Source organism: Ambystoma mexicanum, chromosome 10 (genome assembly GCF_040938575.1).
Source record: "Ambystoma mexicanum isolate Mex_15411 chromosome 10, UKY_AmexF1_1, whole genome shotgun sequence".
Taxonomy (NCBI): Eukaryota; Metazoa; Chordata; class Amphibia; order Caudata; family Ambystomatidae; genus Ambystoma; species Ambystoma mexicanum.
This window is the reverse complement of record NC_090932.1, coordinates 1,652,049,225-1,652,062,093: the sequence shown is the minus strand read 5'-3', so window position 1 is coordinate 1,652,062,093 and position 12,869 is coordinate 1,652,049,225. Positions and strand designations below refer to the sequence as shown.

The 12,869-nt window shown below is 53.8% G+C and overlaps 1 protein-coding gene across 2 annotated transcripts in view; it reads left to right on the top strand.

Annotated features, from left to right (window-relative positions):
- Nucleotides 1-12,869, top strand: part of ULK1 (unc-51 like autophagy activating kinase 1) — a 278,755-nt gene that overhangs the window by 194,083 nt on the left and 71,803 nt on the right. For both annotated transcript variants that reach the window (XM_069620071.1, XM_069620070.1), the window contains exons 12-13: nt 1,123-1,211; nt 9,187-9,346. In XM_069620071.1, the coding sequence (XP_069476172.1) occupies nt 1,123-1,211; nt 9,187-9,346 (249 nt within the window). The remainder of the gene's footprint in view (nt 1-1,122; nt 1,212-9,186; nt 9,347-12,869) is intronic.

The following is a 12,869-nucleotide window of genomic DNA, read 5'->3' as shown; positions in this document are numbered from 1 at the left end:
GGCCGGTTACCTCTCCCACCTTCCGGTGCTAATCTTCCTCTCCCCTCTTCTTGCCACCGGGCATCCGCGCTCCGTCACGCAAGCGTTGCAGACTTGGGGTCCTCTTCGGCAGTGACCTGAGACCCCAGCAAGAGTCAATCTCCTTAACACCAGAGATATTGACTCACCACTCGACCAACATTGCTCTCTTCCCGTCTTTAAATCCATCCAGGGTCTTGGACCCCGGCTAGCCCCCACGCCACCTCGCCACTGCATCTCCCTAGACCTTCCCCTCTCTCCTTAACCGCCCTCCCCCCAGTCCTTCCTTGCCCCCCTTCACTGGAGTGCACCCCCCGCAATCGAAACTATCCCATCATCGCTTGAACATTTCAAGACCAGGCTCAAGTTCATGCCAACCCCCCCAGTCCACACCCGACTCAGTACTCCGCCACCATACCCATTTCCTGTGTTGAGTTGTACATGTATGAATGGGGTTCATTCTATGGGTCATGCCTCTCGGCGTAAGTGCGCCAGCGCCATGTGTTGCTTCTTTATCCATCTGCCAGGTTTCTGTAGTCAGCGACCAGCTAGCGATCCCCAGGGAACCCCAATCTATTGTTTAGGTACCCTATCTCTGGACTGCCTCGCTCTTCCATATTGAGTTACTGGGCATGTTATTTCTGGTTGAAATGATACCCCAACTTTCAATAAATACAAACACATACTTCTGCACCATTTGGAGACTGTGCTCCAGTTCCCTTGATGGGTCCCACACGTGCCGAGCACAGTGAACCCCTTTCCAACTTTCAATAAATACAAACACATACTTCTGCACCATTTGGAGACTGTGGTCCAGTTCCCTTGATGGGTCCAACACGTGCCGAGCACAGTGAACCCCTTTCCTCTACTAGAACCATCGATCTGGAATTTCTTGGGGAATGAGAGACTGATCCAATTTAACCAAGCCTCATCCAAAGCAGGGAGATTAGGTTCCACCCAGAGGGAGGGTGAGTGACTCCAACCCAGAAGCAGGTCATGCCAAGCCCAGGGCATTGCCTATTAGATGAAGCCCTTGGCCTCTGTAGGTGGCCTCCTCTGGCAGTCCGATGTTGAACTCCTGTCTTCTTCTGTCTGTGTTACCAGCTGCTCCTGTGCCCATGCCCTCGTACCCCAGCTCTGGCTCCGGCAGCTCCTGCAGCAGCTCCTCCACGTCGCACTTGGCCTCGCCGCCGGTGAGTACCCATGCGGACACAGTGCATGCTCTCTTTTCTCTCTTTGGTTCAAGGGTCCTCTGGTGAGGGTTTCCACATAGCAACCCGGAGAGTTGGGCAGGGCACGGGGGCTGTGGCAGGGGCGAGGGACGATGCTAAGATCCAGCGGGTCACAGGTAAGCATGCCATAAAGGCAAGTCCATCCAATAACTTTGCTGGAGATCTAGAAAGTCAAGTATTGAGGATCATTCACACAAGAGTTAGTCCTTTATACAGTACAGGTGTTGGGGCAACGTTCTATGTTTGGAGGTCTCTTAGCCCCTTTTGGGGCCCCTAAGCGTTTTGCTTTTTACTGCTGGCTTTGCTGACATTTGGGCGTAAGTGAGTCCTTTTTAGCTTCACTCACATGTTGCACTGTCATGTTTTGTGGTCACCGGTCAGTCCCTTAGTCTGCCAGTGCAGGAAGACTGGTTCTCCGTGTGTGTTTGCTTTGTACCGCACACCATCTTGAATGGTGTATTGCAGGGGCACTTTATGTCCCTTTTTGCTTTTTATCTGGGCACATTGCTATGCCTTTCTGATGTGCCAAGGACAGGTTGGTGGCACTGAACTACCTTGCATACCTTTTCCGGTGCACAACCCCGCAGCATCTTTTTTACCCTGATAATGCCTTTTTGACTATCATATACTCTGAATCACTTTCCCTCATGGTAGAGCCCTGTCATACCGCCATCTTGCTTTTTGTCCAACTGCCTGGCCTCCCTGGCCAGAAACCATAAAATCAGGGCTCCAGGTCCGTGCTTGGTGTGACTGGAAATGGCTGAAACTATGGTTGCGGCCGTCTCATCCTCGTCGTGAGAAGGTACTTGACATGCCTTTCGACGGCGATAACCTTTTCGGGAAGGTCGTCAACGAGTCCCTTCAGGCCATCAAGTCGGATACAGAGACAGGCCGTTCCATGGGCACCCTTCAGCAGCACCGCTCTTCTTTTCGCTCCTCCAAAGGAAAGTCAAGCAGGTCTCCGAAAGGTTTCTCGTCATCGTACCATCAGCCTTCCAGGTCCACGACTCAGGAAGCCTACAGAGGCCGTTGCCAGGCCTACTGTGGCAGAGGACAGCGTCGCTGTCGCCCGCAGGGCAGGACGCCTGCACCAAAGCAAGCCTGGACTTGGGGCCCCCACCCGTGCACCCGGTGGGAGGCCGGCTGACAAGGTTCATCAGGGAGTGGAAAAAGATCACCACCGACAGATGGGTGCTGGACACTCTCGCCCCTGGACATACCCTGGAGTTTCAGCACAGGTGTCCGCTGATCCCTCCGGTGGCCCGTCAGGAACAGCACATCCCTTAGCTCTTGGAAAGGTACGGGCCATACTGTGAAAAGGGGCCATAGAGCTAGTTCCCCAGCGACTCCAGGGCTCTGGAGTCTATTCCAGATACTTTTTGGTCAGACAGAAGAGGGGGCTGGAGGCACATTCTAGACCTACGACATCTGAACAAATACCTCAAGTCCCAAAAGTTAATTATGGTCACGTTGCAACATGTGCTCGGCCAACTGGAAAAAGGAGACTTCTTGACGTCACTGGACCTGGAGGACGCCTACTTCCATGTCCCCATTCACAGGAAACATTAAACGTTTCTACCCTTTCGTAGTGCACGGACAGCACTACCAGTTCAAGATCCTAACCTTTCGGCTTGAAGTCGGCCCCCAGAGTGTTCACAAAGTGCATGGCTACGGTGGAGGTCCATCTACATCTACGGGGTATACAGGTATACCCGTACCTCGACGACAGGCTCATCCGGGCCCGCTCGCAGGGGGTTGGCCCTTGGACACACACGCAGGCGACCGTCCAGCTGCTGACAGAGCTTGGATTCTCCATCAACTGTCCAAAGTCCTGCTTGACACCATCGCAGAACGTGTTGTTCCTGGGAGCCAGACTCAATACGGTGTCCTGCCTGGCGTCACCCTCGGAGGAGAGGGTAGTGGCCATTCAAGAGAAGGTGCAGCGGCTGGTGTCGATGAAGACCCGCACGGTGCAAACCATCAAGTCGTTGCTCGGCATGATGTTGTCCTACATCTACCTCATCCGGCTCTGTAGGTTACAGATGCAACCTCTTCAGGAGTTCCTGGACGCTCGCTGGATACAGGTGTCTGGAAGCTTTGCAGAAAAGATCCTGCTCGACGAGGAGTTCCGTCGGGCGATAAGGTGGTGGGGCATCATCTCCAACATCCCTCGGGGTACAGGATTTCAAAACCCTCCATACCAGGAGACGGTCACCACAGGAAGGCTGGGGAGCCTACACTGGACTTCTGCACGCCAGAGGCCTGTGGCTGCCCAGAGAAGGATCTCCATATCAACATCCTGGAGCTACGGGCAGTGTTCTGGGCCCTCAAGTCGGTCCTTCCTTCTCTGAAGGGCAAGGTGGTGAGGATCTTCATGGACAACACCACCACAATGTTCTACATCAGGAAACGGGGGCACTCGATCCCCAGCGCTCTCCAAGGAAGCACAGTACTTCTGGCGCTGGGCCGTCAGACAATAGATGTTCCTCATTCCTATTCACCTAGCAGGAGTGAAGAACACCATTGCAGACTCCCTCTGCAGGGAGTTGTGCTCCTGCCACTTGTGGGATCTTTGGCCGGTCCAGTTGGACCGCATCTTCGTCAAGTGGGGCACGCCCCAAATCGATCTGTTTGAAACAGCGGTAGACTCCAATGGCCAGACGTTTGCCAGCAGATTCCACCAACCAAGGAGCATGGGGACGCATTCTCCTTCCCATGGGAACGCCTATTCCTGTATGCGTGTCCGCCTTTGGTGTTACCTGTTTTTTTCCCGAAACCTCTGTCGCCTGCTGAAAGGGCCTTGCACTCGGTGGACGTTGCTCGTGCCTTTAAAGTTCTACGTGACACACACAGAGTTTTCAGAAGACTTCACAACTGTTCGTGAACTTTGGTCCTCTGAACCATGGGAAGGCCTTGTCCCAGGCTTCCATTTCAAGGTGGCTCTCCGGCTGCATCATGCACTGTCATCGGTTGGCGAGCTGACCGCTGCCTGGCCGTGCGAGAGCACACTCCACCAGAGTGATCGCTGGGACAATGGCGTTCCTGTCTGGTGTGCCCCTGCTGGACATCTGCAGAGCTGCTACTTGGACGTCCACGCACACCTCCACATAGTTCTACTGCATCTACAGGGATTCCAGGGACGAGTCCAGAGTCGGCCAAGCAGTGCTACGCAACCTGTTTGCTTGAGATGAGTCTGTTCCAGAGGTAAGAGTTATTGCTTCTGTTGAACCTTGCCACCTCCTGTGGTTGTGTAATGTTGTACTGCTATGTATTCTTTGTTCATGAGCATGTGAGTCCATGCCAGCCCCCATGCTGGAGAATAAACAAGTTACTTACCCGTAACTGTTGTTCTCCAGCATGGGTCTGACATGGATTCACATGTGAACGTTCCTGCCGTCCCCTCTGCAGCTCTTCTGGTGATACTGCCACTTTACGTGCTTACCAAATCTGAAGATGGCTGCCAGAGGAGGGGCTTAGGGAGAGGACTGTCATTGGATGGGGGCAGTATGACCCAGAGGACGCCAATTGGTTTAAAGCAGAAATACAGTTTGTAAGTGGAAGTGAAACTGTGTTTTCTTTTACCGAGGATTCCAGCCTGACGACTGGGAATATTCATGAGCATGTGAATCCATGCCAGACTCATGCTGTAAAACAGTTACATGTAAATAACTTGTTCCTTCATCCATTTTATGTTTGAAACACTTAGAATCCCCCTAATACCCAGTTCTATCTCAAGAGGCTTGGTTCCCAATGGTGTCTTTTTTCACATGAATTAGGGAAAATGAGAGAAAACAACTTAACTCATCAATTGTCCATTTATCGTGAAGATTTAGACCTTTTCCCCAGGGAACTTCATTTGCACCAGAGAGCACAGGTGATTGTGACCTGTTTTCGCAAGGGACATTATCGATGCAAATATTTTGCGAGTGGCAGCAGTGGACCAGTGTCTCTTGCTCTCTATCGTCATAATGTTTGACTCTTCAGTGGAGCGGAGTCAAGGTTGGCAGTCTGGCAGTGAGCAGCTTACAGAACTTGTGGCTACACTGGTAACTGGTGGCTACCAGGAGGCTGGAGTGCACCTGCCCTTCATCTTGCGATTTAGCAGAGAAGTCGTGTGTCCTGTGTTCCGCAAAGCAGACCCTGCTGTGTTCAGGAGTAATCACATTCCCGTGACTCTTCAGGGGGGGCCCAGGTGGGGCCCAGGACATGAAACATCCTGATTTGCTCAGACGGCTCCCTTGATGGTGGAGGCCGGTCTAGCATAGAGAGAAGTCTGACATGTTGTGCACATATTAAAGCAGACCCTGCTGTGTTCTGGCGTAATCGCTTTCCTGTGACTCTCCAGTGGGGCCCAGGACCTGAAACATCATGATTTGCTGATGGTGGAGGCCGGTCTAGCGCAGAGAGCGGTCTGACATGTTGTGCACATGCACTCTTGACTGCGGGTAGTCAAGTCCTCAGACGCTGGCTATGATTTTAGCTGCATTCCTCCTGTTCACTGGACTGTACATATATGTTCCAAAGAGTGTGGGTCAGAGAGCAGAGGAAAGTATTTGCGAATGCCGGAGCCAGGGGCTCTTTTCTTCCCTTTTGACTTGACTTTCCAAGCCTTTGTCCTTTCCACATCGTGTCCGCTTCTAAAGCGTGCACCTGAATGCCAGAGAGCACTGTGATCGCAGAGAGCGTGTGGCCAGTGGGCAGTGGTCCTTCCACCCCTGCCGTGTTCACTACACTATGGACGGTTGTGGAGTTTTTAACGTTAATATGATTCTTGTGGCCTTTGTCGAGCAGTGGTCCATGACACTTCCGTGTTTCAGCTGTTATATTTGATCTTGCCTTCATCAGGACCAATAACTTTAAGAATACCAACCTTATATCAGCCATACATTTAAATATATGACTTGCCATGATCTACACATGTCAATTCGACATTGGATTGAGAGGACACCATGAATGCTCTACTTTTTGTTATGAGCTGTAAGCAGAGAACCCATCATGTGTACAGCATGGAACACGTAGTGTGCTGAACTGCAACATAGCTCCTCTGCAGGGAAGCATATGTAGTCGTGCAGAGGATAGAAACACCCTGGCAAGTAGTAATCCTCCTAGTGTGTCCAATCCAGGGAATAAGGACCCTCCTGGGATTTATTAGGACAGTATTTGACTTATTCGCATGTTCGCTTTCCATTCGCTCAGAGCTCGCCCTTTATGTGACTGTCCTTCTTTGAGTCCCTAGAAGTTATTCAGAAAGAGCAAAGCATAGGAAGGGAAGAGGACAATAGGAAGGGAGGGAAGAGGACAATAGGAAGGGAGGGAAGAGGACAATAGGAAGGGAGGGAAGAGGACAATAGGAAGGGAAGAGGACCGTAGGAAGGTAGGGAAGAGGACCATAGGAAGGGAGGGAAGAGGACAATAGGAAGGGAGGGAAGAGGACAATAGGAAGGGAGGGAAGAGGACAATAGGAAGGGAGGGAAGAGGACAATAGGAAGGGAGGGAAGGGGAAAATAGGAAGGGAAGAGGACCATAGGAAGGGAAGAGGACAATAGAAAGGGAGGGAAGAAGACAATAGGAAGGGAAGAGGACCATAGGAAGGTACGGAAGAGGACAATAGGAAGGGAAGAGGACCATAGGAAGGGAGGGAAGAGGACAATATGAAGAGAAGAGGATCATAGGAAGGGAGGGAAGAGGAAAATGGGAAGGGAGGGAAGAGGACCATACATAGGAAGGTAGGGAAGAGGACAATAGGAAGGGAAGAGGACCATAGGAAGGGAGGGAAGAGGAAAATAGGAAGGTAAGAGGACCATAGGAAGGTAGGGAAGAGGACAAGAGGAAGGGAAGAGGACCATAGGAAGGTAGGGAAGAGGACCATAGGAAGGTAAGGAAGAGGACAATAGGAAGGGAAGAGGACCATAGGAAGGTAGGGAAGAGGACAATAGAAAGGGAGGGAAGAGGACAATAGGAAGGGAAGAGGACCATAGGAAGGTAGGGAAGAGGACAATAGGAAGGGAAGAGGACCATGGGAAGGGAAGAGGACCATAGGAAGGTAGGGAAGAGGACAATGGGAGGGGAAGAGGACCACAGGAAGGTAGGGAAGAGGACAATGGGAGGGGAAGAGGACCACAGGAAGGTAGGGAAGAGGACAATAGGAAGGTAGGGAAGAGGACAAGAGGAAGGGAAGAGGACCACAGGAAGGTAGGGAAGAGGACAATAGAAATAGAGGGAAGAGGACAAGAGGAAGGTAGGGAAGAGGACAAGAGGAAGGGAAGAGGACCACAGGAAGGTAGGGAAGAGGACAATAGGAAGGTAGGGAAGAGGACAAGAGGAAGGGAAGAGGACCACAGGAAGGTAGGGAAGAGGACAATAGAAAGGGAGGGAAGAGGACAAGTAGTTTGTATCATATTCCTAAACAAACTCAGTAGTGTTGAATGGGTTAAAAGTAGCGTTTTAAGGGTTTTCCAGATGACGTGGGTCAGCAACACGTAGGTCTCTTACGTGCTTTGGCTGAAGAGCTTGAGCTAGAAAAGGGCGTGACTTTGAATGTTGGGCAACCCAGATATTGGTTGCTTGGTTTTGAGGGACCATGCTTGGGGTTAAACATGATCTATCCTGCAGGTGGCAGGGCTCTCTCCGTACAGCCCTCCTCGAATGGGATGGGTGACCGCAGATTTATACATGCTCTATCCTGCAGCTGGAAAGGCACGTAAAGCCCTCCTTGAATGGCTGCGTGTGTGCTGCCCCCTTGGCTGCGTGTGTGCTGCCCCTTTGGCTGCGTGTATGCTTCCCCTTTGGCTGCGTGTGTGCTTCCCCTTTGGCTGCCCCCTTGGCTGCGTGTGTGCTGCCCCCTTGGCTGCGTGTGTACTTCCCCTTTGGCTGCCCCTTGGCTGCGCGTGTGCTGCCCCCTTGGCTGCGCGTGTGCTGCCCCCTTGGCTGCGTGTGTGTGCTCCCCCCTTGGCTGCGTGTGTGCTCCCCCCTTGGGCTGCGTGTGTGCTGCCCCCTTGGGCTGCGTGTGTGCTGCCCTCTTGGCTGCGCGTGTGCTACCCTCTACGGCTCCAGATGTGCTGACTCTGGATCTGCTTCCCACTTGTGGGCATAGCTATGCACCCATTTCTGGGTCTTGGAGCCCTTGTTTGTGGGATCCAGGCGTTCCCCACTCACTCCCCGGGAATGGTAGCTCCCTCTGGCCTCCTTTTGGGGGACAACATTCCTAGCATTAGCACAGGCAGTGGAGTAACTTTGCTGAAATTGTTGGGGGGGAGGGGGCATGACATCAAAAGGAAATGGGCCCCTGTCAAATGAGGGGGACAAAATGGTGTGCCACGAATGTTGGGCGGGACAAACACCGCCCCCCCTTAAAATGACCCCATAAGCGCAGGCCTCCATGGCCTCTGGTGTCACACACTCTTAGCCCCAAGGAGTGCTCTCCTGGTTCCGCACAGGTAGGTCCCGCTCTCTGGCGTGGGGTCTGGCACTGCTGCATAGCAATGAAGGGTTCTTTCCTTAGACAGCTTATTGCAGGAGTGGTGATGCGAGGGGTCAGGTTATCAAGAACCCAATCAATAGATCGTTTCCCAATACAAGGCAGGCCATATGTCCCTACTCATCCCCTATAATCAACATCACCCCATGTCCCATTGAATTCTGGGATGTGTATGGTTCTTGTTCTCGTAGGGAATGTGTTATCTGAGAAAGTATTTCAAGGGGGACATTAATATGAATGAATACGTCAATGGGGTTAAATAAATGGAGCACAGTGTGGCATCTTGGCTCAGTTGCTGCACAGGAAATGGAACTTGTATTTTTCTGTTCATATGTTTGCATTTTCGTGGACTATTTTTCCTGAAATGTCTGGGTCTGGCAATGGCTGCGTTTATTGACATCTGAGCAATGCATAGGTTCGGAAGCGGCCTGCTTTAACCCCTTGTTTCCCCTCTGTCAGTCACTGGGCGACATTCAGCAGCTCCAGGAGAAGACCCTGACCTCCCCTCTGCAGGACAGGCCGGGATTTCTCCATGGATCCAAGGACTCTGCTGGAAGCAGCAGCAAGAACTCGTCCTGCGACACAGACGACTTTGTCATGGTGCCTGCGCAGTTCCCAAGTAAGGCCGTGATCCGCGGGGGTCCAGCTTGAAGGTCCATCTGAATGGCATGTCTTGTGCATCCTTGAGGCGAAGTGTTTTCCAGACCTATGAATCCGCGGGGGTGTGGGAGGGAATAGTGCACGTGTTGTGATGAATTGCCGCGAGGCCATGTCTAGTGTATCAGACTGATAATCGCTCCTGAGTGGGGGTGGGGCATTGGGCTGCAGAAGAGAAATCCCTCCTAACACGGAGAAGTGGGTGCTTATATTGTCAGGTGCAGATTGTTGGGGTAACAGTGGAGGACATGTGGAGAAGGAATGAGTGCGGGGCAGGGTTCTCTTTGCGCCATGGTGGAACAGTAGTGCCCGTGTGCAGAGATGTGGAAGGCTAAGCAAGCTGCACCTCACTCATGAGGCCCAACACGGCCAACATATTCATGGAACCCATCACTTTTTGGGTTATGGGATGTCTACAACAAGCTAAATATTTATTGTGAAATATCTGTGGCAAAGGGATCAAAGAGGGCAAATCCAAAAGCAGTATCTAGCCCACATTAAAGTGCATGGCACATGTTGCCCTGGGGCTCCAGGGGCAGCCGCAGTAGAGGGAATCGGCGCCCTCTGTTGCTCAGGTGAGGGCTCTGTTCAGGAGCAGGGTAAGGGGCATGAGCAGTAGAGGGGATCGGCGCCCTCTGTTGCTCAGGTGAGGGCATCTGTTCAGGAGCAGGGTAAGGGGCATGAGCAGTAGAGGGAATCGGCGCCCTCTGTTGCTCAGGTGAGGGCATCTAGTCAGGAGCAGGGTAAGGGGCATGAGCAGTAGAGGGAATCGGCACCCTCCGTTGCTCAGGGGAGGGCTCTGTTCAGGAGCAGGGTAAGGGGCATGAGCAGTAGAGGGAATCTGCACCCTCTGTTGCTCAGGTGAGAGCTCTGTTCAGGAGCAGGGTAAGGGGCATGAGCAGTAGAGGGGATCGGCGCCCTCTGTTGCTCAGGTGAGGGCTCTGTTCAGGAGCAGGGTAAGGGGCATGAGCAGTAGAGGGGATCGGCGCCCTCTGTTGCTCAGGTGAGGGCATCTGTTCAGGAGCAGGGTAAGGGGCATGAGCAGTAGAGGGAATCGGCGCCCTCTGTTGCTCAGGTGAGGGCATCTAGTCAGGAGCAGGGTAAGGGGCATGAGCAGTAGAGGGAATCGGCACCCTCCGTTGCTCAGGGGAGGGCTCTGTTCAGGAGCAGGGTAAGGGGCATGAGCAGTAGAGGGAATCTGCACCCTCTGTTGCTCAGGTGAGGGCTCTGTTCAGGAGCAGGGTAAGGGGCATGAGCAGTAGAGGGAATCGGCGCCCTCTGTTGCTCAGGTGAGGGCTCTGTTCAGGAGCAGGGTAAGGGGCATGAGCAGTAGAGGGGATCGGCGCCCTCTGTTGCTCAGGTGAGGGCATCTGTTCAGGAGCAGGGTAAGGGGCATGAGCAGTAGAGGGAATCGGCGCCCTCTGTTGCTCAGGTGAGGGCATCTGTTCAGGAGCAGGGTAAGGGGCATGAGCAGTAGAGGGAATCGGCGCCCTCTGTTGCTCAGGTGAGGGCTCTGTTCAGGAGCAGGGTAAGGGGCATGAGCAGTAGAGGGGATCGGCGCCCTCTGTTGCTCAGGTGAGGGCTCTGTTCAGGAGCAGGGTAAGGGGCATGAGCAGTAGAGGGGATCGGCGCCCTCTGTTGCTCAGGTGAGGGCATCTGTTCAGGAGCAGGGTAAGGGGCATGAGCAGTAGAGGGAATGGGCACCCTCTGTTGCTCAGGTGAGGGCATCTGTTCAGGAGCAGGGTAAGGGGCATGAGCAGTAGAGGGAATCGGCGCCCTCTGTTGCTCAGGTGAGGGCTCTGTTCAGGAGCAGGGTAAGGGGCATGAGCAGTAGAGGGGATCGGCGCCCTCTGTTGCTCTGTTCAGGAGCAGGGTAAGGGGCATGAGCAGTAGAGGGAATCGGCGCCCTCTGTTGCTCAGGTGAGGGCACTGTTCAGGAGCAGGGTAAGGGGCATGAGCAGTAGAGGGAATCGGCGCCCTCTGTTGGTCAGGTGAGGGCTCTGTTCAGGAGCAGGGTAAGGGGCATGAGCAGTAGAGGGAATCGGCGCCCTCTGTTGCTCAGGTGAGGGCTCTGTTCAGGAGCAGGGTAAGGGGCATGAGCAGTAGAGGGAATCGGCGCCCTCTGTTGCTCCGGTGAGGGCATCTGTTCAGGAGCAGGGTAAGGGGCATGAGTAGTAGAGGGAATCGGCACCCTCTGTTGCTCAGGTGTGGGCTCTGTTCAGGAGCAGGGTAAGGGGCATGAGTAGTAGAGGGAATCTGCGCCCTCTGTTGGTCAGGTGAGGGCTCTGTTCAGGAGCAGGGTAAGGGGCATGAGCAGTAGAGGGAATCGGCGCCCTCTGTTGCTCAGGTGAGGGCTCTGTTCAGGAGCAGGGTAAGGGGCATGAGCAGTAGAGGGAATCGGCACCCTCTGTTGCTCAGGTGTGGGCTCTGTTCAGGAGCAGGGTAAGGGGCATGAGTAGTAGAGGGAATCGGCACCCTCTGTTGCTCAGGTGTGGGCTCTGTTCAGGAGCAGGGTAAGGGGCATGAGTAGTAGAGGGAATCGGCACCCTCTGTTGCTCAGGTGAGGGCTCTGTTCAGGAGCAGGAAAAGGGGCATGAGCAGTAGAGGGGATCAGCACCCTCTGTTGCTAAGGGGAGGGCTCTGTTCAGGATCAGCGTAAGGGGCAGAGGCAGTAGAGGGTATCGGCACCCTCTGTTGCTCAGGTGAGGGCATCTGTTCAGGAGCAGGGTAAGGGGAATGAGCAGTAGAGGGAATCGGCACCCTCTGTTACTCGGGTGAGGGCTCTGTTCAGGAGCAGGGTAAGGGGAATGAGCAGTAGAGGGAATCGGCACCCTCTGTTACTCGGGTGAGGGCTCTGTTCAGGAGCAGGGTAAGGGGAATGAGCAGTAGAGGGAATCAGCGCCCTTTGTTGCTCAGGTGAGGGCATCTGTTCAGGAGCAGGGTAAGGGGCATGAGCAGTAGAGGGAATTGGCACCCTCTGTTGCTCAGGTGAGGGCATCTGTTCAGGAGCAGGGTAAGGGGCATGAGCAGTAGAGGGAATGGGCACCCTCTGTTGCTCAGGTGAGGGCATCTGTTCAGGAGCAGGGTAAGGGGCATGAGCAGTAGAGGGTATCGGCGCCCTCTGTTGCTCAGGTGAGGGCTCTGTTCAGGAGCAGGGTAAGGGGAATGAGCAGTAGAGGGAATCAGCCCCCTTTGTTGCTCAGGTGAGGGCTCTGTTCAGGAGCAGGGTAAGGGGCAGCCGCAATAGAGGGAATGGGCACCCTCTGTTGCTCAGGTGAGGGCATCTGTTCAGGAGCAGGGTAAGGGGCATGAGCAGTAGAGGGAATCTGCACCCTCTGTTGCTCAGGTGAGGGCATCTGTTCAGGAGCAGGGTAAGGGGCATGAGCAGTAGAGGGAATCGGCACCTTCTGTTGCTCAGGTGTGGGCTCTGTTCAGGAGCAGGGTAAGGGGCATGAGCAGTAGAGGGAATCTGCACCCTCTGTTGC